The sequence below is a fragment of the Diorhabda sublineata genome, chromosome 6, assembly GCF_026230105.1.
Source record: "Diorhabda sublineata isolate icDioSubl1.1 chromosome 6, icDioSubl1.1, whole genome shotgun sequence".
Taxonomy (NCBI): domain Eukaryota; kingdom Metazoa; phylum Arthropoda; class Insecta; order Coleoptera; family Chrysomelidae; genus Diorhabda; species Diorhabda sublineata.
This window is the reverse complement of record NC_079479.1, coordinates 30,186,580-30,211,963: the sequence shown is the minus strand read 5'-3', so window position 1 is coordinate 30,211,963 and position 25,384 is coordinate 30,186,580. Positions and strand designations below refer to the sequence as shown.

General features: G+C 29.4%; 1 protein-coding gene across 3 annotated transcripts; it reads right to left on the bottom strand.

Moving 5' to 3' along the window:
• Positions 1-790: 790 nt before the first annotated feature.
• Positions 791-25,320, bottom strand: LOC130445968 (uncharacterized protein MAL13P1.304-like). Of its 3 annotated transcripts, XM_056781908.1 has the most exons (16): positions 25,069-25,305; positions 23,355-23,466; positions 22,515-22,638; positions 21,346-21,687; positions 20,452-20,806; positions 19,347-19,604; positions 18,690-18,967; positions 17,948-18,192; positions 16,179-17,079; positions 15,072-15,373; positions 14,317-14,572; positions 13,914-14,088; positions 10,729-12,560; positions 9,676-9,714; positions 1,750-8,030; positions 791-1,655 (listed from the first exon to the last, which is right to left on the bottom strand). In XM_056781908.1, the coding sequence occupies exons 2-13, from the start codon at positions 23,422-23,424 to the stop codon at positions 11,193-11,195; spliced, it is 4,674 nt and encodes a 1,557-aa protein (XP_056637886.1). In that variant the 5' UTR covers positions 23,425-23,466; positions 25,069-25,305; the 3' UTR covers positions 791-1,655; positions 1,750-8,030; positions 9,676-9,714; positions 10,729-11,192. The 3 variants fall into 3 exon arrangements, with proteins under 3 accessions (XP_056637886.1, XP_056637885.1, XP_056637887.1); XM_056781907.1 differs by having other exon boundaries at positions 791-8,030; positions 25,069-25,320; XM_056781909.1 differs by having other exon boundaries at positions 791-8,030; positions 17,948-18,189; positions 25,069-25,307.
• Between the last annotated feature and the right edge of the window lie 64 nt (positions 25,321-25,384).

The following is a 25,384-nucleotide window of genomic DNA, read 5'->3' as shown; positions in this document are numbered from 1 at the left end:
GTGATACACAGCACTCAAAGTTAAAAATCTGTTGAAATAATTGTAAAATAGAGTCCTCCAAAGTTACGCCTGAAACAATTAAATTGTACAATCAGTATAGTAAAATAAAAGGGGACCATACAAGCGAAAAAAAAAACGATAAGGGAAAGAACAAGCTCATTACTAAATAGATTCGCTGAAAAGTGTTTACTGGTAAACTACCACAGAAATGGTAAAATGAATTTCGGCAAATTGCAGTTTTAAATTATATAACACGACATGGCTAGGTAATAATCAAACTCCATCAAATGGTAAACGGATAACCCCAAACACTCTGAAACCTGGGCAATGCATCAAGTATTTTCCAAGCAGAAATAATATCTGATTCGAAAGTCATTAGAGCTCTGAGTTCCAATGTCATAAGATCCAAGCTGAATTACTGAAGTTATCCCCTGATGGCTTTCAAGACACAATGGAATTGAGTAAAATGAGATTTGACAAACCTCTATCCACATTATACTCCTGAGCACTATATCTGGGAGCGTATGAAATAGAATACTAAGATCTCTGGCAGCTACGGCTATACCACATTCTTAGCTTTCTAGGGGTAGCAGTATTAACATATTAACTATGAACACCGAGCTCTTTAGTATCGCGGCAAAAAAGGGGACACAATAGATTTTATGGGTCGCAGTGTATATGATACCCCAATATTTACATACAATTATTTTCAATCCTTTCGGATGGTAATTTTAATCCACTTTTTATTGGACTATTGAACGGCGGTAAATAGACAAATAAAACTAATTGGTCACATGAAGAAAATGTATTTTATTTAGAGAAGAAAAATATTTTTAATTACATGTTTCATTCGCTTACTGGAAAATAACAGAACACTGAAATTGAAGAAATTGAAACAGAAGTATAAAAACATTTTGTACTTTACACACTTAAGACAGTACTTTTATACAACAAAATACTTTGTATAAACAAATCTATTTATATATTTACATAACTATTCCATTCCATTTACAATGAACCATTAATAATAGTATATATTAATATTAAATCACAGATAAAACGCTTGTAACAGCGAGAGAAACTTTTCCAACAGTTATCGAATTTTCTAACGCCATAAAATTAATTCAATTTTAACGTAGCGACAGTGGCATATAACAAGTTACGTTACATACAATTTTCACATATAATAGAGGATAAAACATCGATATGCAATGCGATGAGATAAACGTCTTATATAAAAATCATAATCCTTATTGTTCCTTAATTTTCAAAAATCATTACCAGAAGTGACAATAGAATTTCTCTTTTAATGACATTTACCAATGTCAATACATCTTATTTGATGTATTGACTTACCAGGAACCAAAAATTCCACAGGATGTTTGCCCCAATTTGCATTTAACTACATTTAATCAGCTAAATCTATAATCCCATACAGTACTTTCTCATTTGTTTTTAATTCTAAATAGTTTAGATCGAGTTATCTACGTAATTTGCAAAAGTACTGATAATAGGAAAGGAACAAAACCAAAAGAAAAAGTAACAGTAGGAGACAAATTATACGAGGTGTGTGCACGCCTACCTACTCTGCAATTCACTTGTGTCAATTTTTGGATCAGCGTGGCATAACTGATCACGATCATCCACCGTATTCCCTTCATTTGGTGAAGAGACACGTTTAGCAGCCGTGTCGGCCATTCAAGGATGTGTGATATCCGTTATTCGATCGATTCCGAAAGAAGTATTCACTGACATGTTCTAGAAGTTTTATCAAAATATGAATAATGGCGACTACTTTGAAGGCTAATAAAGCTTATTTGTATATTTTGTTTTGTTTCTTTTCTAATACAATTTACCGAACTTTTTAGACACACCTTGTGCATTTCAAATATATTTATTGTAGATAGTAATAGAATTACTAAAAGAGACTGAGACAGACCAAAAGTAGCTTCATGTAACTCTATAGCTAATTTTTTAAAACAAATGATCCATCATCCCTGCACCAAAAAGTAGAAAGGAAATAATCATAATTGATATTCCAAAGTACTGTGATAAATTTTCAGCAAAACCGTTAATTTGGTCTGCAGTGGAAACTACATCCTGATTTGCCTTATGGTAACCACAGACGCGTTTCTAATTTACTTTAGTGCACACTCCGTCTCTTAATCTCTAATGCACGACTGAAGAATAGACCCTAGTGTGTTTAGCTCTAAGTAGTCCACATTGACAAAGCTTATAGTGTACATTATATTCACAATATGTACAAGAAGAAATTATTACTAGACCACAAGTTTCAGTGTTGTCTAGCATGATTTCATATCTTATATAAGCATAATTTCTTTTTATTATTAATCAATGATTTCCTTTCTGTAGAAAAATTTCTACTTACTAACCTACGACTAAAATAACAAAAAACATAATAGTTGATTATGTTGTGTTTTGACTTAAAAATAGGATAGTAAGGAATTTTTTCAATGAACATATGAAATTTACAATTTACTAGTATGGCGTTTATAATAGGCGCATTATTAAAAGATTGAGTCGTGGCTAAATACTAAATAACTGGTGATGCTACAGAAGAATTACGCACACTACAATCCAAGATGTTTAGCAGTAAGCCTTCTCTTCAAATTAGGGTTCCATTATCTTCTGTAAACAAACGAATTTAACGGTAACTGTTCGCGTTAGGATTATTTTTACCTTTATGGAAAAAGTATGAATATATCACTTGGAATTTATTACAAAAGTTGATATGGAATTTTGCACCTATTAATGAATTCCTAAAGGTTACTATTAACTGCTCTCGCGTGTGATATTATGTATTTTCCACGTAAATTAATATTTTTATACCTATCGAGAGGAATGTAAGTCTTTCGTTAGTGTTTGCTTCTACAAAACAATAAATATAGTAATTGAAATATCCATTTTTAAAATATAGTAATGATTATACGAATTCAAGTTCTTTTAATGTGTAGAGCTACAAACAAGTAACTTCACTTAGGACCTCAATTCCATTATTCTATACAATATCAACTAATTTGATACCGAATTTTTGAGGTTAAAAGCCACTTGTCATGGTCAAGGTCAAATTATTCCATAGATGAATATTGCACGTCGCTTGACATTATGAAAGCCTCTTGCTATTGCATCATGGCTGCCACTAACAAAAATTCCATAAGTGATTCAACAAATAACTTACCTAAAATTTGATTAAATTAAAATTAAAATAACAAAACTAAGTAAATAACAAAGTGAAAAACTGATTAGTGGATTACTGTCAATAATTATATCTGCTGCCTGCATGAAAAACAATTAGCTGAAATTTATCAATATAGCGCATTGCATCATGTCAAGCAGCCTTAATTAGTGTGACATGCTATTTGCTTGTAAATTTTAAGCTGCTGTGAATCGGTGACGATCGATTTTTTTTTAAATAATAACCGGTCTTTAAGTAGAGGACTGCTTGTAGTAAATTAAGCTTAACAATAATGTTACAAAAATGAATATAAAAATACCGAATTTATCGAATTTAGTCCAAATGTTGAATTTTCATTTTGATACACAATAATGAAAGTCCTATATTTTCTAATTTTTTAAAGAAATCGTATTTTTCATTATTGAGTACAATGTAAATAGAACTATTAAGACAACTATCCTCTCGTTTGTGTTATGTATGTAAAAGAGTGAAATTTGAGGGTTTTGGAGTTTGATTATGAAGTTAGTTGTTTATGCCTTACGTTCCCCTAGCTCTCAGGTACAGATTTAAGGGTTTCTATCGCCTAATTTTCCAAATCAATCACACTATTGAAACTACAGAAGAGAAAGCTAAGCTTTAAAAAACTCGAAGCAGTAATATAAAAGACAACGTGATACCCACTGTAAGTCTAAATCTATTCATAAATGTGTGATTCTTCTGTTACATTCAGAAGTGCACTGATACATTTATACAACGCGTCTGTACCTACCCAAAAAGATATTTGTGTTTATTATTCAATTATAAATGTTCTATCACTTTACTGGTAATGATACCAGAAAATTCAAAGATTATAAAAAACAAAATAAACTATGCACATACATCAATGTTGAATACTCATTTTTAGCTATAAAGCAGTTATCAAACTTCTCATACACATTGGAATTTTTGTTTACAAAGTCATAAAAGTAATTTATTGAAACTATACCAGAAAGTGTTTGATGACTGCTTTTTATTTTGTTTAAGATACTGTCACAAAGTACTAACTTCTGTTTATAAGTCACTCCGTACATTGCGAAAAATACAATACAAAAAAATATGGCATTATAATGGACGAAAAATATAATTCCACCAAATTTTATTAAATATATGAATCCATATAGACAAATAAATTATTAATGTTAGCCTTGTGTAACCAAACTAATTAATTTAGAAATAAAAATAAGGAACCAATAAATTAAAATATCATTTGTTGTATCTGGTCTATAAAGGAAGGCATCTTTTACTTTAAATGAAAAAGAAACATGAGCTAAAATATTCAAAATATCCTAAATTTCTCAGTTCTTCACTAGTATCAATCGAGTCATTTGAAAAAGTAAACATGTTGACAATCTACTTTTGGTTTCCTCAGAAATAATTTCATAATTTTGATTGCAACAAGAATTCCGTTAATAATAATTGAAAAGTTACACCAAGCATTACCTAAATTGCTACATATTAAGTTTTTATAGCAATAGGTTAATATTCAGAACACACCTTTTACGCTATCACTACAACACTAACAATTAACGCGTTTTGATAACCAAGTCAAACAGTGTAATTGAAAATGTTGAAGTAGTGGTAGCATAAATAGTATGAATATCAAGGTTCCAGAAATTCCCAATTAAGTTAGTGGTCGATACAACAACAACTCCATTCCATACCCCTATTTTATTATTCCATTTATTTCAAATAGATACTGGGAAAGTAAAGACCTGAAGAATTTTTTCTTCTTTATGGTTTGGAATTGGTATGTTGATCTATATAAAAATTTACTCGTGGGACCAGTAGCAATATGTTAATAACATTTGATAACTATAAAAATAAGATTGTAACTTGATACTAGAAAGAAAAAAATGTAATGAACATTGTTTTGGAGAATTTTAATTTGGTTTACTCAAAATCGTCAATGCCAAATTTCGTCATTACATAAAAAGAATTTCAGAAGTCAAGGATATTTTTATGTATATAGTTCTATATCATGAAATAAATCTAGTAAAAGGAGACAAATAGGACGTTAAATATAGCGAAAGGATCACAAATATAAATATAACAATAAATACTAGAAGCAGCACACAACATAATCATGGAAGGAGAAAACAAAATGGAAAGGGGTGACAAAATATAAAAAATTGAAAAGAGTGATAGGTACAAATGGTTTAGAGCAAAAAAATATAAAAAAATACCCCAAGAATTAAAAACCCAGGAAATTACAAAATTGCAAAATCTGCATTAACTTTTGAAGAGGAATCAAAGACATTAAATAAAACTAATAGTGCAAAGCAATGGAAATGGGAACTCCAAAATAAAATCGAGAGAATGGATGGACTTTTTCACCGAAAAATTTAACAATAACGTCGGTTGAAGTAGCGATAGAACAAAATCAATTCTAATTTTTATAACACATAGAAATACGGAGATATTTATTTCAGATCAAAAGAGGTGGGTGCAACAAAGTTAGTGCGACTACAGAAATGTTAAAAGTATAATATAAGAAGAGGGGTTGAGACAAAATCTAATAGGAGGGAGAAAGTTATTGAAGAAAACATAAAATTTCAGTTAAAATGGAATCTCTCAATAGAATAACTTACTATTTGATATATTTGAAATCTGTATGTTAACATATCTTTCGCAATGCTTGGATCGAAAACTTTTAATGATTAGCAAATAAATTGAAGGCAATAAGGTGTTCATGCAGACAGTTGATTCTTACAAATAAAAGTTCCCTTTGATTTTTAAAAGGACATTAACATATATCCAGTTATAATGTTAATACAATCTGTTAACTTATATTCAAATTTACATTAACACCTACGTATTGACTACAGGGCCCCAAGCTCTGCCAATGTTATTAAAGTAGTAAATTTGTTGAAGTAGTTTTTATTATTATCTAGACTATATAGAACTATAAACATTTTTAATTCGATATTATAAATATTTATGAAAAATAACATAATAATAGTAATGACTTTTGGAAGCCCTAGTAGTCTTACACTTGGCATTGAACTTGCAATTTTATCGCAAATAAAATTGCAAATTATAATTAGCATGAATCTGAGAGAAATCAATATAAAAAATAAAAATGGTGAAAAACATCAATTGGAAAATAAATAATAAAAAAAATAAAATATACTCAAACAAAACATCGTACACTATTGCACATTAATCTTTGAGCAATAAATAATATTTAAAAGTAATCAGTCCATAATTATATATGGGGTGAAAAATGGTAGATATCCAAATTAGTACATTATTCTTAGGTTATCTAGAAACGAGGATAATATAGCGTTCATAGAAAGGAACTGCCGAAAGTTTAGTTTACGATTTCAGATCTTAGACATTATCAGTTTCTATTAGTGAAAATTTTTAATAAATTTAGTAAGGCCGACTGTTTTGAAACAAAGGTTGCAAATCAGTTGATCTGGGTGAGGTAACTCAATTGAAACTAGTTTGCAATCGATTGTACATGACCAGGAAACCGAGGTCGCAGTTGTTTCATTTGATTATCGTCATCGATAAAAAGCTATAAACGTTCTATCTATTAGTATTTGAGATAGTTTTTGTGCTGTTACGAACAATCTAGAGTTCACACTTTGACTTAGGAAGGATCTAATATTCTCTCTGTAACCCCACGGTATTGATAATAATCAATAACGTCTTCCTCACCTGAGTCTGAATACATTGAAACATTAGGTTTCCCTGCTGTACCAACTGATTTAATACTGATTAGGAGTCGTATCCGTGTGCGCTAAAAAGTTTTATTTTGATTGCAAAACTGATATAAGATCAACTGGTTTGCAACCTTTATTTCAAAACAGTTGCATCGTGGGCGATTGGTCTTATTAATTAAAATGTATAACTTAATATCTATTACACCAACATGCACAATTGGACTGTCGATCTCTGAGGATGATAATTTGGTTATCGAAACGCGCGTCAGGCAGTGTAATTGTGAGTGTTGAAGGTAACAGAAAACAGTGTGTTCAGTACGAATATCACCAAAGGTTCTAGAAATTTCAAATTAATCTAATTAATTTTACGGATTTTAAAGACAATGTGGACGTTGTTTTGCTCATTGTTTGGTCTTTTTAGACATTTAAAATTGAAAAAAGCCTTGGGTAAAGTTTAGCTATAATTTCAAGGCGACAAAAATAATAGTCAATAAGTATTGAACCAAATTGTAACTTGCTACTGAGTTGGGTGTTTTTGCTCAAAAATACAGAATAATGCCAGACCTCAGTAAAAATGTATTTTAAAGACTTGCATGAGAAGTTTTTTAACAATTCCCCGTACACCTGAATTTCACTATTAGCATTGTTTCGGCATCTGAAGGTAAAACATTCTACGAGGACGGTAAACAAAAATGTATATTATGCTGTGACTGACAAATCAAGGAAGCTATATCGAAAAATGATTAGATATTTGGACAATAAATTTTTTTATATCAAATGGAATGTGCTCTTCGAACATCACTGGTATATAAAATTCTGAAATTAAATGTACAGTTTGGTTCTCTACTAATTATCTGACTAAATGACGGATCAAAACTTATGAAAGAAACTTATTATTTTCTTTTCAATTTTAAATAATCATTTTCCCTATTAACAAAACTTTACCGTAACTATGATAATACTTATAACAGTTCCTTGTTTTTTTCATTGTTTTCCAAACACATCATTTAAAAATGATAAATTTGTATAGTTTTATTATGCCATTTGCTATCGCTTTAACGTTTTTTCCTACTGGCTAAATTCTTTTTTCTTTCCGGTGCACTATCACGTCTTTTTTCGTGGTCTCCCTGGAATCATTTTATAAAAACTTTATTCAATTTCATCACAACTAGTAATTTTAATAGCAGCTAACTTATTTTACTGCATGAAATTAACACTGAGTATACTATACAATGAGATTGTCCGTGGACCTTTATGGCAGCGCCTTTTAGGAATAAAAAAATATTGGGATGTATTAGAATTAGTAGTAATAGAAGTATTAGAATCCATTTATCGAGGTCCAAATTAAACGAATGGTTTTTATGAGGATCCTATTTTTAGGAGATGGGGGCTTGACTGAAGAGGGGAACAACGTATGGTACAAAAAAAAGACAAAAACCATTTTTTTCTCGTTTTCATTGATTTTCATTCGAACTGAAAATTGTCTCTTAAAGACCAAGGAAGAGATCCATTTTCTGGTCAGATCAGGTTGCGATGTTTTTATACGGTTTCATGTAATTCATTAAGCAGAACCGACATAGCCAATTTTTTGTAATTACTAATTTCAGACATCTGGAACCTCTATGAATGGATTCTGCGATCTCTAATTATCATAGTTGTAAACCGGGCATAAAGTATTTCTAAATATTATTGTGGGTGATTTATCATTGAAGACAAAAAATTCTTATAAACAGTGTGTTAAGTCTTGTCTGTATTGAAAAATAAGATACCTACTTTCTCATAATAAGCTTTCCTTTAGTGAAATATACCTCGACGATAATGTTTCATTAGTTACTATACAAGTTTTCGAAACATTAAAAATATGAAATTGAACGAGGCTAAATAGATGATTTTTATTTCCGTTGTAACTTGTATGATTATGAGTCACCAAATATCATGGAGTGTCTTTAAAGTTTTGAATGATTTCACTGGCGATTCATTTTTAATTTCTGTCTGTTGTTAGTTTTTTACAGGTGTATTGGTTGCTTTTTGTTTGGTTTATTCAAACGAAATCATTTTTATTAAATTATATGGTGGTACCTTATCTACTTTCTTTTTTAATAATTATGATGTGTATCCAGTACTCACCCACTTTTATATGTATATAACAATGGATAATATAATTCAAAACGAGATTATGCAAATATTTCGTGGAGCTCCAATTCATTTTGAACATTCAATTATTTTTTTTTTTCTAAGAGAGCTACAACAGTTGATTTAACAAATTTGTGTTCTGGCTCTGTCTTAGTTTTTGTTTACGTTTCAGTTCTGCTACCGCTACTTAGCCTACGAATTGAAAACGTGCTGAGTTTGTAGCGTACGTGCCACCAAACGATTCCGCTAGGATTTTAAACCAGATGCACGACAGTTTCCTCCGCCCAATGCGAGCAATTATTGAAAAGCGAATTGTAGCACCAGTTCTGTATTCTATCTTGTAAACAACTATACTTGCTTTTATTATTTCTAGACTTTTGTTTATGGAGTTGTTATTATTTCTTTAATTAAAATAATAACATGAAGACTTATCTCACGTTTGTTGAGAATTATATTCACTATCCTTCATCAAATTACAGTACTTTGAAAGTTACGATGGATCATATGAACAAGAAAATTTCCTTACAGTGTTACCAAAATCTGAGTTCTAAAAGATTAATTTTATAGATGAAACTAGAGAAAAAACCATTTTTCTTTCTTAAACTTTACCACCCATGACAAAATCCCAAATTGACTCACCTCTTTTTCGCACTTGTTGTGGACTGGAAACAGATTGGCCTGAAATCACAAAAACATCGAAATGTAGAGGAAACTAAATTGGGATGAGTAATAAATGGTATCTAGATACAAAACAGGCATTTGACGATTTTGATACAAGTTGTAAAACACCCTATTAACATGTTAATATCAATATCTAAAAATATCATCATGCAAATTAATTGAATCCCTATACCAATTTAAAAATACTCTCATCTCTTAAGCTTGTCATGCCTTACTTGTTCAAATATGACAAAACAATATCTTTCAAATAACTTTGCTAGGTTAATAGTTAGTAAACAGAATATTAAAATAAATAAAAACCCACAAAATCAGAAGTTATACTGGTTGCATTTTAGTAGAATTAAGCAAAAAGCTGTGTGAATAATTATTTATGTAAACAGGCTTTTTTGTATTAAAGATGCGATATTTTGAAATAATAGAAAATAAATATACTTGCAACTGAGTAATTATATATATATATATATATATATATATATATATATATATATATATATATATATATATATATATATATATATATCACTGTACCAACACTCACAATTACACTATTTAACGCGCGTTTCGGTAATCAAGTTATAGTCTTCAGGGACTGAAGGTAAACCTCGTACACCTCCAGTCAAATTGTGATTTGTGTAATTGTGAGTGTTGGTATAGTGATAGTGTAAATAGTTTGTTCAGTATGAATATCACCATCGGTTCCAAAAATTCCAACTTAGATGTTATGCTTGAAGGGCAGCAAACATGCATTAGTTCTGGAAACTTCGCCAGAATAAATGTATAATTTTGTAACATTTCAGACATTTCTGAATTAATAAACATTAAAAATAGTCAAGTAAATTTTACAATTTGGTTTTTATTCAATTTTTGACTAGTTATGAATCTTTGTGAATAAAAACTATTTTATTGCACTTCTAAAAAGCTTATAAGAAATTGCTTATCGCATCTTCAATAACAAGCACAGTTTAAAATACAGGTTGATTCTCAATGGTTTTCAAACAAAAAGTTACTCACTTTGCACCTTCCGTTTTCCATTTTTTCGTCCGTTATATGCCAAATTACCTTCAAAATAAAAAATACGTTACATTGAAGGATCATTTTATATGGTTAAATAAAAATTATAATCGCGCGATAAATTAAATTAAAAAAGATTTTTATGTGATGCTGTATTAATGTTTAATAAAATCGCTAATATTAGCGTGTGATTTCAATAAAACTGTTTTACGTGATGTACGGAGATTCTTCTTCTATACCGATGTCTTCTTTCTTCTTCAAATGTTCATATTCGAATAACAACGAATAAAAAAATAAAAATGTAAAATGATTATTAAAAAACAAAATATATAACAAATTCACAGCCGTTAAAATTGGTGACTTTCAAAAAAGTGACTATTAAATGAAATATTAAAATTCAGTCAAAGCTAGCGGCCTATTTGAAAATACTGAAAACTAGAAAGATTTAATTTGCTTAAACAACATTATTCTCTTCTTTTCTTCTTGCTTCTTTTTTCTTTCTTGATTTTAACTTCATTTTCAGTTGGATGAGGATTTTGGGAGGGACCACCAGGTTGTTGTGCATTTACCACATTAACATCAAATGCCGGAGTACATAAAATAGGGGAAAAATATGTGCAAGGAAAAAAAGGATAAGGTACGTTGTTCATGTGATAATTTATAGTAGGATTATTGTATGTGTGAGTGTTGTATTGTTCAGTTATTATTTTTGGCACAGGCATATAATCAGGGACAGGAGGTGGAGGCATTTCCTTCTTTTCCGCTGGAGTTTTGAATGTACGCGGTTGGGATTCGAGCCGTTCTTGTACTTCCGCTATACTTATAGCCGGTGTAGCTGGATAACTAATATCACTCTCGTTCTCTTCAGCTCGAGCTCGTTTTAATATTTCTTCTATCACTTCAGGTCCGATGGTTTCCTCATCTGAATTCGCTTCTATTGTATTAGCTAATGAGTGTTTTCGTTTCTTCAATGGCAACCTTGTTTGGGGTTCTTCTTCTATTTCTGTTTTTGCACCAACAGTCTTTTGATTTTGGAATGTTTCTTCTTCTTTATTTTTTGACAGCTTGTATTTCAACTCTTCTTCCGCGATTCTGACCCAAATTCTTTGGTTCTTTGAGGCTTCTTCTATGTTTATTTCCTGTTCATGTTTTTGTGTTTGCTTACCTTCAATGTTTTCATTAATTTGAAATGAATTTACCCCATCGTTAAAATTAGAACTGTCTGAAAAGTAATGGTAAGCAGGAGAGTGAGGACTAAAACAATTTATTACAGGACTAGGTGTGAATTTTCTAAGGTTGAGATTATCTAAATCTGAAGGTATGTTTGAAACTTTAGTGACTTCTTCCATCTTGAGTGTCTTCTCAAATTCTTCTACTTCAGGTATGGCAGCTGGTTGATTAAGAAAATCAAAAGAATTTGTAGATTCATCACATTTATCAAAGTTTTCAATAATTTTATTTACTAGTTTCAAATCTATAAATGATTTAGCGCCAGTCTTTGTATTTTCTGTTGAAGTTACATTACTACCAAACATTTTTGCACAAAAAGGGTTTCTTGAAATCTTAGAAATAGTTGAATTAACATTGTTAAAATCATTACATTTTAAATTTAATTTACTAAATTGCTCTGGAAGGTTAATGCAGCACTTGTTTTTACACATTGTTGGAATGTAAAAGTATTCAGACTCTTCAAGGTCTGATTCTACTATACCTTCTTCTTGTGAATCTATTTTGGTATCGCGGGTATTAGATCTCCAATTTTGATCTTCTGGAGCTCTGTAACGGACTGTGACAGATGACGATAAGAAAGGAGCCTGCTTGTCATAATCCACCTAATAGAAAATAATATACATCAATTATGTGTTTTGGAAATTTAATTGATATAGGGGCCCGTTTTAATAGTAAAAAGATGTTACCAATGTAACAGAATATTTTGTGGAGAATATCTTTTCCACTAAAATTAAAATACAAAAAATTTCCATATAATTACACTGGTTTACACGGTTTTTATATATTAGCTGAAAGTTATTAATTATTGTTTATTTAAGTAAAAGTTAAAAGAATAATAAAAATGGTCTGTTTTTCATATTATTTTTCATATTTTCAACTCAAAATCCCAGATGATATTTTTTAAAAATCTTTTATATCATAAGGAAAACGTTCAACACGCATAGTTTCTAAGTTGTCAGGGGGAAAATTCAAATGTGAGTACAGGAAAAGAATTTTCAATGACATATCCGTTGAAGATCTCATAATTTTCACTTTATATTTCTTGGAAACCCTTTGTCCAACCTTTTTGAATTACTTCCATGAAATTTTTTCATTGACAGTTAAGAGACTTTCAAACTGAGGATCTTTTATAACTTCTGAACTGTGGGCCAAAAAATACTACCCATTTCAGTTTTCTTTCTGTAATATTTGATATTCATTCTGCCAGAATTTCGAATAAGCCTTTATTTTCTTACATAATGATACGTTCTTTTCCTACTACCCCACAGGCAAAGAAATCAAGAGCAATTGATTAATCCACTCAATAACAAGCTGCTGACTTTGAGGTCGCTGAACACTTTCTATTGATGTTCTTTATACTTTATTAATTTCATTAATGTACATATTGATGTATAGCTCTCTTAACAATTTACTGTGTATCCTATTCGTATAGACTGTTTTTTATTCTCTTTTGAAAAATTCCCAGTGACTGTTTCTGGACAAGGTAATTTTCATATATCTGGTATAAACAAATTCCACTATTGTGAGATCCAAAAAATTCTGCTTTATATCTTGATAATTATTATAAATCTTTAATGAGACCATTTAATTCAGCTTGATTAATTGAACGATTTTTCTTGAAAAGATTAAAGAGTAAGATATTACTTTTATTCATACAATACAGTCCCATGAAGGATGGAACAAAAGATCCTCTCTGGAAAATATTTAACTATTTAAGTATTAACCCTGATCAATGCAACTTATTTGAATTCTTAGGGGCCTTGTCGATCCCTGTAAGTGCCCATGCAAAGCAGTGTGTGTGAACTCTAGCTCTTTTATATTATATATAAAATATTAAAAATTATTATGAACAATAGACTGCAAGACAAGTACTTGACTAATATCAGTATGATTTTAGAAATCAGATAATAAGTAGATTGTATAATCACAGTGATATGAATAAAAAAATAACTTACCCTAAACATTGTCATACTTGGCACCGATGAAAACGGTTGACTAGGCTTCTGCTTAAGTAAGCGTTTTCTTCGTGTTTTTTCACTAACTCGCTGCCATTCTTTAATTTCCATTTCACTTAACTTTTCTATCACCACACAGGGATTACTTTGTAGATAATAATCTGTCGGTTTGACTCTGTAACAAAATTTTTGTTTAAGATTATAATCATAAAAAAAGAGAAAAATTTCAAGTCAAGAATTGGATATAGGATACAAATTAACATCGAGTGTAATATGTAATTTCGGTTGAAAGACTTCAGAAATTCAAAGCTTCAAAAATTATTTTTTTAGTTCAATACAAAAAAACTTTCAACCGAAAATTACATATTACACTTTCAGTAAAGTTCTAAACAATTCAACTAACCGGAACTGAGCCAAAGATTGGAGATTCATCTGCTCTCTAGGAATTTTTAGTATTGGTGATTGTACAGTTGTCTTTTTCAAAATCCCTTGTATTTGGTTTGGGCTATTAATGATGGGCTTATGGGTACTAGTGGTATTTACAATATCTTCATCTGCGAACGCTATCCTCTTTCTTTTTAATTGGGGAGCTAATACGTTTTTATTCGTGTCACTCTTCAGTCTTCGAACAGGCCTCTCTATACTGTTCATTTTTGATGCTATAAATATAGAATAAAAATAAAATTGGATTAACGTATGTTACATTAAAAGAAAGAAGATAAAAATATAGCTTTTAATAAAATGTCAAACGGTTTTAAAATATGATTTTTTGTGGTCTATTTTTTGTAAAACATTGTACAATTATGGCTTTCCTTTTGCAAATGATCTAATTTTTTCCAAATTGAGCTGATATCAGAATAAAATACAATTATTCATTGATCACGATAAAGATCAAATTACAATGTTAGGGAAACCTTCAATGTTTTCTTAAAAAATCAGTTTTGCCGATTAATAAAGGCAGATTGTTGAACATTTGAGCAAAATTAAGAAAGCTAAAATACAGCAACTGTAGAATTTTTCTATAATTCAAAACGTTATAAAGTAATCAACTACATTGTGATAAGGTTTATAGATTAAATGTTAATTAAGAAAAAACAACAATAATTTAAGGACAGTCAGTATTTTTTTTTATTTTTATGAAATTTACAATCAACCCACCTTTATCTACTGAAAGAGAAACGGGAGAGATTTTTAATGCCTTTTTAGCAGTTTCCTGATAATTAACTAAATAGTTCCTGAAATCGTCTATCCCACCATCGAATTCTGGTGACGCAATACTAGAAGGACTCGTGGTGGAATTTGAGTTGTTCAACGATGTTAAGTTAATATCGGGTTCCTCTATGGAAATACTGTCATCAAAAAGGTCAAAATTCGTGACAATATTTTGCTGACAGTTAATTTTTTCGATAGCACCACTGAAGCAGTCATCAAGACCATGTTCTCCTTTCAATTCATTATACCTAATGATAAAAATATTAGCTATTAACTAGAAATATCGATAAAACCAATTTGGCCCAATGAAAAAAGTCGGGTTTATCTCTTTTGTTGTAAACCTTTCGGAAAATATGTAATAGCAATTTATAAATAATAAAAGTACTACTAAAAGATTTTGTGGAGCATAGGAATATCACTATAAAATCTTACTTTCAATCTACCAGGAAATAATAAATTATTTGTTGTTAATTCATTAGCATTTCACTAAAATATTGTAATTTTGAAGAATAAACACAAAATATGAAAAAATACTGATATAAAAATGGTACCGGAGGCCGATTTACTTTTGAAAATCTAATCCTGGTCTTTGGCTTAAACCTTTTAACGTTACTAGGCTATCTGTAAAGCCCAAGTGTTTGAACCTCAAACATGTGAGTGCTGGGTACTCAAAGATGATGTGGTTAAAAGGCCAGTCGCATTTTGCGCCTGTTTAAGTGGAGCAGTTGTTTGGTAAAAGAAGAAGAAACCCATTTATGGGTGTCTTAGTTTCTCATATCAGGTGTTTAATCCATCTCTATAGAACTTGCTTTATCAGCAAATTACTACAATGGACCCAGGGTAACGATGAGACTGATCCCAAAAGTTTATTTTTGTAATTTTTATATGTGAATCTACTTTTTGTCAAAGCCATTATGGCAAATAGACTCAACAAATTATAAATTATTATACAAAAATTATCTTGTTTCTCTTCTCAATGTATGTTTGGTTAGCATTTATTTTGATATTTCTATATTCCCCAAAATATTTTCTACAGTAATAGTAGAATATTACCTTAAATGAACTTCATTTTCTAATTTTTTAATTCTCTGTTTAGAAGTGAATATAACATCCATTTTTTTTTCGGTTTTAATATCTAGTCGAGGTACACTAACTGTCAACTGTTTTGTTGATACATTCTCAGCTTCCACAACATTATTGTGTTCTGGGTGTTCTCCATTCATCCTTTTAAAAATATTATCGTTTACAGGTTCGTTAATTATTGTTTTCTCTTGTATACAAGGATTTGCTATTTCCAAATTTAATGTATCGCCCGCGACACTTTGTTCTTCTACAACCTTTTTGGGACTTTTACTTTGAACATCAACATTTTCTTTTTCCAGAGGACTATTAATAATTTCTTTTTGAACATTGTCTGTAACCGTGTTATCTAAGACTGATGGAGAATCATTCCTAAATATATCGGATTCTTCTGAATCTTCCATTAAATTTTCCAAACTTGTAACTTCATTTGCACAATGATCTTGTGAAGAACAATTCAAATGAACACTTTCCTCTATACCGTTAGTTATGAGATAATTTCCTTCTGTAGAATCTTTAGTAAAACAATTTTCTTTCATAGTTTCATTCAAGGAATGATTGTTTTCAATTGGATTGTTTTCTGTTAAATCTTCCATTGAATAAGCGGTTTCTATTTGGATATCACTAAAGACGCTTTTTTCTTTACTACTATGTGCTATAGAACTATTTAATGTGGAATTTTCATTAACAGGTTCAATTAGTGGAGTACTAGTTGTGTGTCTGTTTTCCTCAGATGGTTCTGATTCCGTTTCTTGTTCATATTCGCCGATTAAATCGCTTGGTTCGCATGTACTTGATATATCAGGAGAGGTAGGTGATGTATAGGATTCACTAATTATTTTTTCTTGAACATCATTAGAATTGTTACAAAAATCTGTAATAAAAAACATTCATGAAAATCAAATAAGAAATCATCATATTCAGGGATCTTAGTAGAAATTAGCAGGTAGCCCCTAAAAAAGAAATACATTCTATATGCTGGGAAAAAAACAAAATATTTTATTTATTAACTTTTTCATTTAAATTCTAGGAAAACAAGCCATACAGGAAACCAACAATACTCGAAACTGTAATCATTTGTAATGGCACCAATGATTTATAGTACAGAATCAATTAGGTTAGTTAGGTGATATTGTAAATGAGTATCAACAGTGACATGTGGTAGCATTCCAAATGGTTTCAAAGAGATTGGAAATTCTATTTCTTAGTTGATAGTTTATTCCTCATCTATAACCATGTATAAATCGAGTATTCAACAACTTCATCATGTAGCTTTAATTGCATTTGATAGTTTATTTTTTTCTGACATCTTCATTCTTTAGAGCCAAAATTGGTAGTTTATAATTGATTTCAATAATTATCGAATATTGTCTTTCTAATGAAACCAATTTGAGGGTTGTCGGTAGGATAGTTTCAAAAACTATAACAGACGTAGAAATGAAAAGAGTGAAAGAAGAACAGAAAGCTATAAAGATGGCGATTCAATATTTACTAAAATTGATTGAATAATAAAATGAACTGCTAGAAAAATAAAAGATCAACAGATTAGTTAACTTAAAAACAGCTCGTAATGGTTTGGTAGCTCTGTTGAAACAAATTATGAATGTGAATGAATATTTATTTACAAATTTTCTTTTCCAATATTCAATATGCACATAAAAATTTAGAACCTTAAAAGTGAAAGCAAGTCCTGTGAGAGCAATTTATCCCCAAATGATAATGTATAACCCCACTTAAATTACCTGAATTATTGAAATTTGTGGAATGTGGCGTCAAGCGACCAGTTTCTATTTCCTTATTATCGGTGTTTTGTTTATAACAACTATTTTCGATGTGTTCGTTGTGAAAATCTCTTTCGTAACCATGCTGATCATCATGACTAGTCGGAGGTGTTACTAAACCTTCAAATATACGAGAAGGTTCTTCGGGTTCGTTATTATTTGAATTTGTTTTATCCCACTCATTAACATCTAGTGCAGTACAGCTGCTATAAAGAAAAGTTCTTAGTTTTCATGATTGTTCCTTAATTACCAATTTATCATTGATTCCTGTGATCAAAACTTGAATTAAGAATCAATTGAATTATATATCTATATATTGTTGAATGCATATAAATCCGTTGATTACTTTGGGTAGGTCCTGCTGCTGCAGAATTGTTTGGGTATTGTCCCCAAATACTTTATGGCCAAATGTATTTTATTTGTGTTATTCTTGAGTATTAAGAGAAATTTATATGAAAAAATATACACCATTCATATAAAATTAACTTTCTGGTGAAGACTAATAAAAATTAACAGCAAGACCTGGAACCCCCAATATAATCAACAAACTTAAATTTGCCATTTTCTTGTTAGGAGTGAATTTAATTGAAAATAGTTGCTGTAAAAAAGTATGTACAAAAATTATATTATTAATTTCGAACAGTCTGAAAATCAACAGATATTCAAGAAAACAATATAAATTTACCTTTATTTGTATACTTACAGAGTATTATTTGTGTCTTCAATAATTTCCACAATTGAATTATCACTTTTTTTCCTTGTAAATTTTCTTGATAGAATTTCCCTAGATTTTACAGAATCATTATCAAAATTCTGGGATTTGAGCGAAGGAGGTGAAATAGAAATAGATGGTGATCGAATATTTGAATTTGTATTTTCTTTATTTGAATTCATTTCTTGGATATCAATGGAATTCAAAAATGATATTTCTTCTGATGGTCGAGTAGACTTTTTAGTTGATGGTGGTTTACTAGGTGTTGGCTGTAAATATAAAAATTGAAAATTAGAATGTTTAGATATTTTTTATTAATGACACTATCACATATCAATACCAAAACAAAATACTGGTGCTGAAATAAAAGTCTCAACTTTCAGCTTAGAGTTAAGATTGACACATTTTTTAAACATATTATCAGTACAAGTCATTAAATATAAGAGGAAAGAACTAAAATCCTTAATGGATTTGAAATAAAAAAGAAGATATAAGAGTACAAGATAAGCAAGAGGGGATACCAAGAAAGTATAAAGAGTATTAATTATGAAGCAGCCCTTGCAAACCTGGGACTGAAAATATGAAGAGTTGTGCCTTTTACATTTAGAGAAAGCTTCCACAAATAATGAAAAAAAGAATTAAAATTACCTCTTTAGCAGTGAAATATATAATTGCTTCAATATCCTCATCGTCATCTAAGATTTCATGAACAATTTCCGTTTCTGATGGGTCACAGTCGATTGTTCCCTCTCCAACAATAATACAATCATCTTCATCACTGTCTTCCATTTTAATTACATCTTCAACTACACAATCATTATTTTTCTGTGAATTTACTTTTACTATACTCTCAAATACATTTAGTGTTTCGGAGTCTGTTGTCCCATGATCCTCCTCTACATTATACTAAAAAATGATAATTTAAATACACAAAGAGTTTTTACAACACCAAAGAAGTACTCTTGATTGTTTATAAGATTTTTTCAAATGTTGAAGAGCTCAGACCACAGAAATAGATAAAAACAAAATAAAATTGAGAGCTCTCGTCAACAAAATTGGACAGAATCCACAAAAAAAACTAATGAGGATAGCAACACAACCCTTTGCTCCATTAGGAGATATATGATGATGAAAATAACCTATTCAAGAAACATTGTTTAAAAGCTGTTTTAGAAAACCATCGCAGTGTTCTATTTTATCTATTATCAACTAAAAAGGGATACCAATAAGTGGTCATTTAAGTTTTGGAAATAAAGCAAAGTGGATCTGAGCTATAACAAGAAAATGCAAAATTTGTAAGTATTTAGAGATATAATAATTGACTTGCTTTGTGAAATGTCCTTCCTAGAAATCTGAATCTTGTTGATTAGCTTTTACAGCAAATATTATGATTGAAGACATAGGATTGAAATTGATTTTCATAGCATGACTTTGCAAAAGATTAGTTACATTTAGAATAGCACAAATTGATTGAAAGAAACTTGAGCAATTTGCTTAAAATTCAATGTTAAATTTATTCATGCCAGACTGAGGTAAGTCTTCTGCCACATTTCAATTTGAAATCTCTTATACTTACGATAACCCCCCACAAAGGATTGTGCAGCATTTTTTGCTTTTTGACAAGTGACATTATATTAAATGAAAGCTGGAACTTAAATTCCGTGAGAGTATAGATTCAATTCATTTAATTAATCCAATATTTATTAATATAACCCTTTAATACACATATTGAACAGAAATGTGTTAAACTTACTGATGCAGATGAGACTAGTTCATCCAATTCTATCTTACTGACTTCACCTATAAGATCTTCCTGAACTCTTTGTTTCTTTATATATTTAAAATATGATTCACACAAAATTTTATCATTTTCCATTATGTGTGCCAATATATCTAATAAAGAATCATTTTGTGGCAGAAGGATTTCTTTTAGAATTGGATTCGTGTTTATTGCATTAGGTGTTTGATGATAATGTTTGTACAACAATTCATCAATCGTCTTGTGCATTTCTGGACGACTCTGGACCTTCTTCCATCTTTGATGTAAAATATATGCTCGACAGAAAGAAACATCTGAGGTATTAATTGGAACAGGACTTAATACAGTTCTGAAAATACAAACAATTATTTTATATGCATTTTGACACATTTTCAAACCAATTTCACCACAAAAATATGAATTCTGTTGAAAACTCCAGTCTGCTAGATAATAAACTATATCAAGCACTTTTGGTATTGAAACTCTTTTTTATTCATTTTAACATATAGAATAAGTGAAAAAGTGCATGCCTTTTTTGCCACTTTTGGTTATTTTGGTAGAATAGTGCTTTTATTGGTTTGTACCACAAAGTGTTTGTTTCAATAATAACCTTTTACATATATCCTTATAATAAAACCATTATTTTCGTTAAATATCCTTTATTAAGATTAATAAATCAAAACCAGTCTTCTCGAGTTTTTTTTTAATTTTTGAAGTAATTATAAAAAAAGGTAACAAAAACTGAACTTACCAGACTTCTAATTATTGTACAAACTATGTAATTTGAATAATAATACAAGGGAATACAAGTCAAAACTATAACCCGTTTTATTTAGCGTTAATTCAAGAAAAAAATATATCAACATGAAGTAAAAGAAATGTACTTACTTAAAAAGATTATCCAGAAACCACTGTGACTTGTTCGAAGTTAAATTTAACTTAATTTTTAACAAAACATGAAATACTCTATCCTCTTTATGCATCAAATAGATTTTTAAATTCTTTATTAAATTTTTACAAACATTTTGTTCCATTTTAGAATTCTTTGTGTAAAAATCACATTCAAAATCCAAATATAATGCTAAAATATCTTCCATGTTATCCAAATAATTATCAACAGAGATCCAATTCAACTCCTTGAAATAACCATGAAAAAAATGGATGTGTTTGCACATGTTTTTAATAAATGATTGGCAAACTTCAATTTCAAAACTATCTTCAACCAAAGTCCTACAAAATTTTAATTCAATACAAGTTATCAAGACCAGAGATAAAGACTCCTTAAATACACACCATACAAATATTTTTATATAAAACACAGAATTTTTGTCATTTGTGACCATGTTAAGAACATCTTTGTTCCATCACCAAATCAATTTTCTAACTTTGCATTTGGAATATAGAAGTGAAGTCGCTAAATGTGAATTTTGGCTAAATTGCTAATACATTACTTAGTATTACTATGTTTTCAGGAACAAAAAGGGCTGATCGTCCCTCCTTGGAGGGCCTCACAATAGAAATGAATCATTTTAAAGGAAAATATAATATGTTTCTGCATTTACTAAAAATGGTTACATATTTGTAAAGTTTTGAAGAACTGGAAGGGCTCCCGGTAAAATCAAACATTTATACTGACTGTAACAAGTAAGATCTTCATAAAAAGATGGTATTTGTTTATTTTGAAAATTAAATTTAAAACATCTAACTTCAATCCTGTATTGTTCAGTATATTCTTAATATATTTATATTGATTGATTCAATAATCAATTGATTTGCAAGATTAAATTTAAAAATATACATATTAATAAATAAACAGACAATGCTGTGAAGTGAAAACGAAATGGTAAATATAATAATAAAGTAAATATATATAATTACAAATATACACTATAGTTCAAAAATTGAATCAAATGTTTAAAATTGCAATTAACTCTGTGTATCTAGGGCATCTTTGCAAGTAATAGATAACCTTTTTTTAATTCTATTGTTACATCTTATTAATTAGTTATTTGGAGTAGGGAACTTATCTACAAAAATAGAAAAAAAATTACACTTACTCAATATACCATTTCATTAAATGATTTAATGTATCCTCATTTTCATCTCCATATAAAGTTTTAAACTGGTTGCGAACTTTAATATGCCATCTCAGCACTGCTTCTTCTGGAGATGCATAATCATCTATAAGAATATTAATTAATTAATTAATATTATATTAAGTAAATATTGCTCAAATCCATTTCACCATTCTTTCTATCTAAATCATTACTAATATCTGTGACAATTTTTTCTTATATATGTTAATATATTGTAAAAATTAGTACTAATTTAATAATATTTTATAATCATAGTATTTTTAGAATAACATCATTTTCAACAGTAAAATGAGGAAATTTCAAGAGTTCAAGAGCTTTAAATTATGCAGTAATTCAAAGAAGCAATAGTTTAGGCACTAGCATTGTCTTTTAAAATATATTACGAGACTGCCACCTGGAAAAACAGAGAACCTTAATCTTAGGAGAGTTTTAGCAATTTTTTCAGTTCAGGGTGAAGCCAATTCTAACATTATTGACCTTTAAAACTTTTATACATTATTACCTCCTGAGAATGGTGAAATCTACTATACTACTTTATGTAATAAAGAAATTCTCTACATTTTGTACATTTTGACAAAAAAACATAATGAAGATGTGATCATTCATTAAATACAATTACAAACATTTATTTAATGAAAAGGTTTAGATATAATCTGTGAAAAAGAATTATATTACTTTGTAAAATATTAAATTAATATGTTTTAAAATTTGTAACAACGAACCTTAAAAACATAAAAATTTTTTTTTAATTGTGTTTTGTAATTGTAGTCATTTTACCTCAGTTACAATACATTCACTGACCTAAATCTATGATTTCTGTTTTAAAAGATGTATCTTCTATTTTAATCGGATGAGGTAAATCAACAGCCATTTTTGTTAATCTTCAATAATCTGGAGAAGTACTAAAGAATATCTGCAAATATAAGACAATTATTAATATAAAATTATCAAAACCCTGTTTTTTAGCTGTTTTTCAGCCAAAAGATTCTAGGAGCCACATCTATAGCCCGGGGGCAAAGTTATTGTACTCTTATCAAGCTTGTGGATAATGCCTCGACGAGCAAAGAGCCACAAGTACACCTCCAGATGTACATAAATCAACCAAAGATCACCAGAACACTGGCAAATAAGACTTTTATGTATCTTTAGATGATTTGTAATTAGGGAATCAAAAACAGTTGGTAAAGGCATTTTTCATAATAATAATTAATATAAAAAAATTAAAAGATTATCATGTAAAGAGTATATTGACTTTCATATGCAACAGAAGTACTTCACTATTTACTAAGGCATAAGATCTTTTGACATATAAAACAGAAATTTGATTCAACTCAACTTAATATTTGCAACCTGCAAACAATGAATCTTTTTCATCAGTAATTTTCTAATTATTCCTGGATAAACAGGAAAATTTTATTCTATTCTGGAGATAATTCAACTCATTTCAAACAATCAATTAGAAGATGTAACCATTGATCTCCAATTTTAGTAAAGCTAGAGAGTTGAGCAAATCATTAATTGAGAAGACCAAAGCATCTACTGTCAGGTCAACCAATCTCAGTTATTGATATCAATAAAAACATACAGAGAGAAATTGAAAACAAGAAATATTAAACGCAGATAATAGAACAACAGCAATATGAAACACTTTCTAGTAACAAGCATGAATAACAAAAAATAGTGTAATGTTTTTTCTAATTTAAAAAAAGATGTGACTGCCCCATAAAGATTCCATTTGAATTGTCTAGTGAATTTGGGCGATATTTATTTGTTACCATGGAAGCAAGAATTATTTAGTGCCATAGTTCCAGATTGTCAAAAAAAGTGAAAAATGATAATTTCTTGTTGCTAATATTGTAAATAACTCATTCATCTTTTTTACTGAAGAATAATTTGACAGCAATATATGAATCAGAAAACTATGTACTATGTTATATCCTTGAAGAAAATTACATGGAAACTGCCATTTCAAAACCATATAAACTAGTGTGTTTATATCCTTTTAAATGTATTAAATTCTCACTTTCTATACTTTTATGAAAAGAAGTTGATAATTCTGATGATACAGAATTGAAATTTTGAAATTAAACAATTATGTTAATTACCAATTATTCACATGTAATGTTACAAGAAGTTAATCTTAACAAACGTTACAGTTTAACATTATTTTCATTTAACAATTGAAATCAAATAATGAAGCTAATCCATATACTTTTAAGCATACTAAATAGGTTTTAATTCAATTGTTTTGGACGTTTACTGAAGACCTGCAAAAGCTAAATACGTGAACGTTTGCACCCCTGGAAACCACCATAAAAGTCTACACTTTTGTATAATTTGAAAATAATCTTTTTTGTTGCTTAGTTACTTTTAATGTTAGCTATATATTGTAATGCATTTATTACAATTGTGATATTATTACATAAAACTTATATTTAAAAGTATTCACACAAATTTATTAACAATAATATTAATTTCATAAACACAAATATTGTTTGACAGCAGCAATACGTACCTAGACAAATATGGCCGCTTGGTGGGATTTGATGTAAAAATTCTATTATTCTTAAGATCTAAACGATATTGCGATTACTGATTATTCTATATGCAAAGCACAACATTATATCGTATTGTTTATTTTCACTTATATTACTTATAAAGCTTAACTTTAAACAATATCACTGAGATCTAGAAAACACCTTCTTCGTTTCACGAATCATTGTTACCAATCACATGTTTCATCAGAAACAGTGCTGCCATACAAAACAGATATTTGAAATGAGCCGGATGGTATGAGGGGGAGCAAATTATTTTTATCCCTATAACCAATA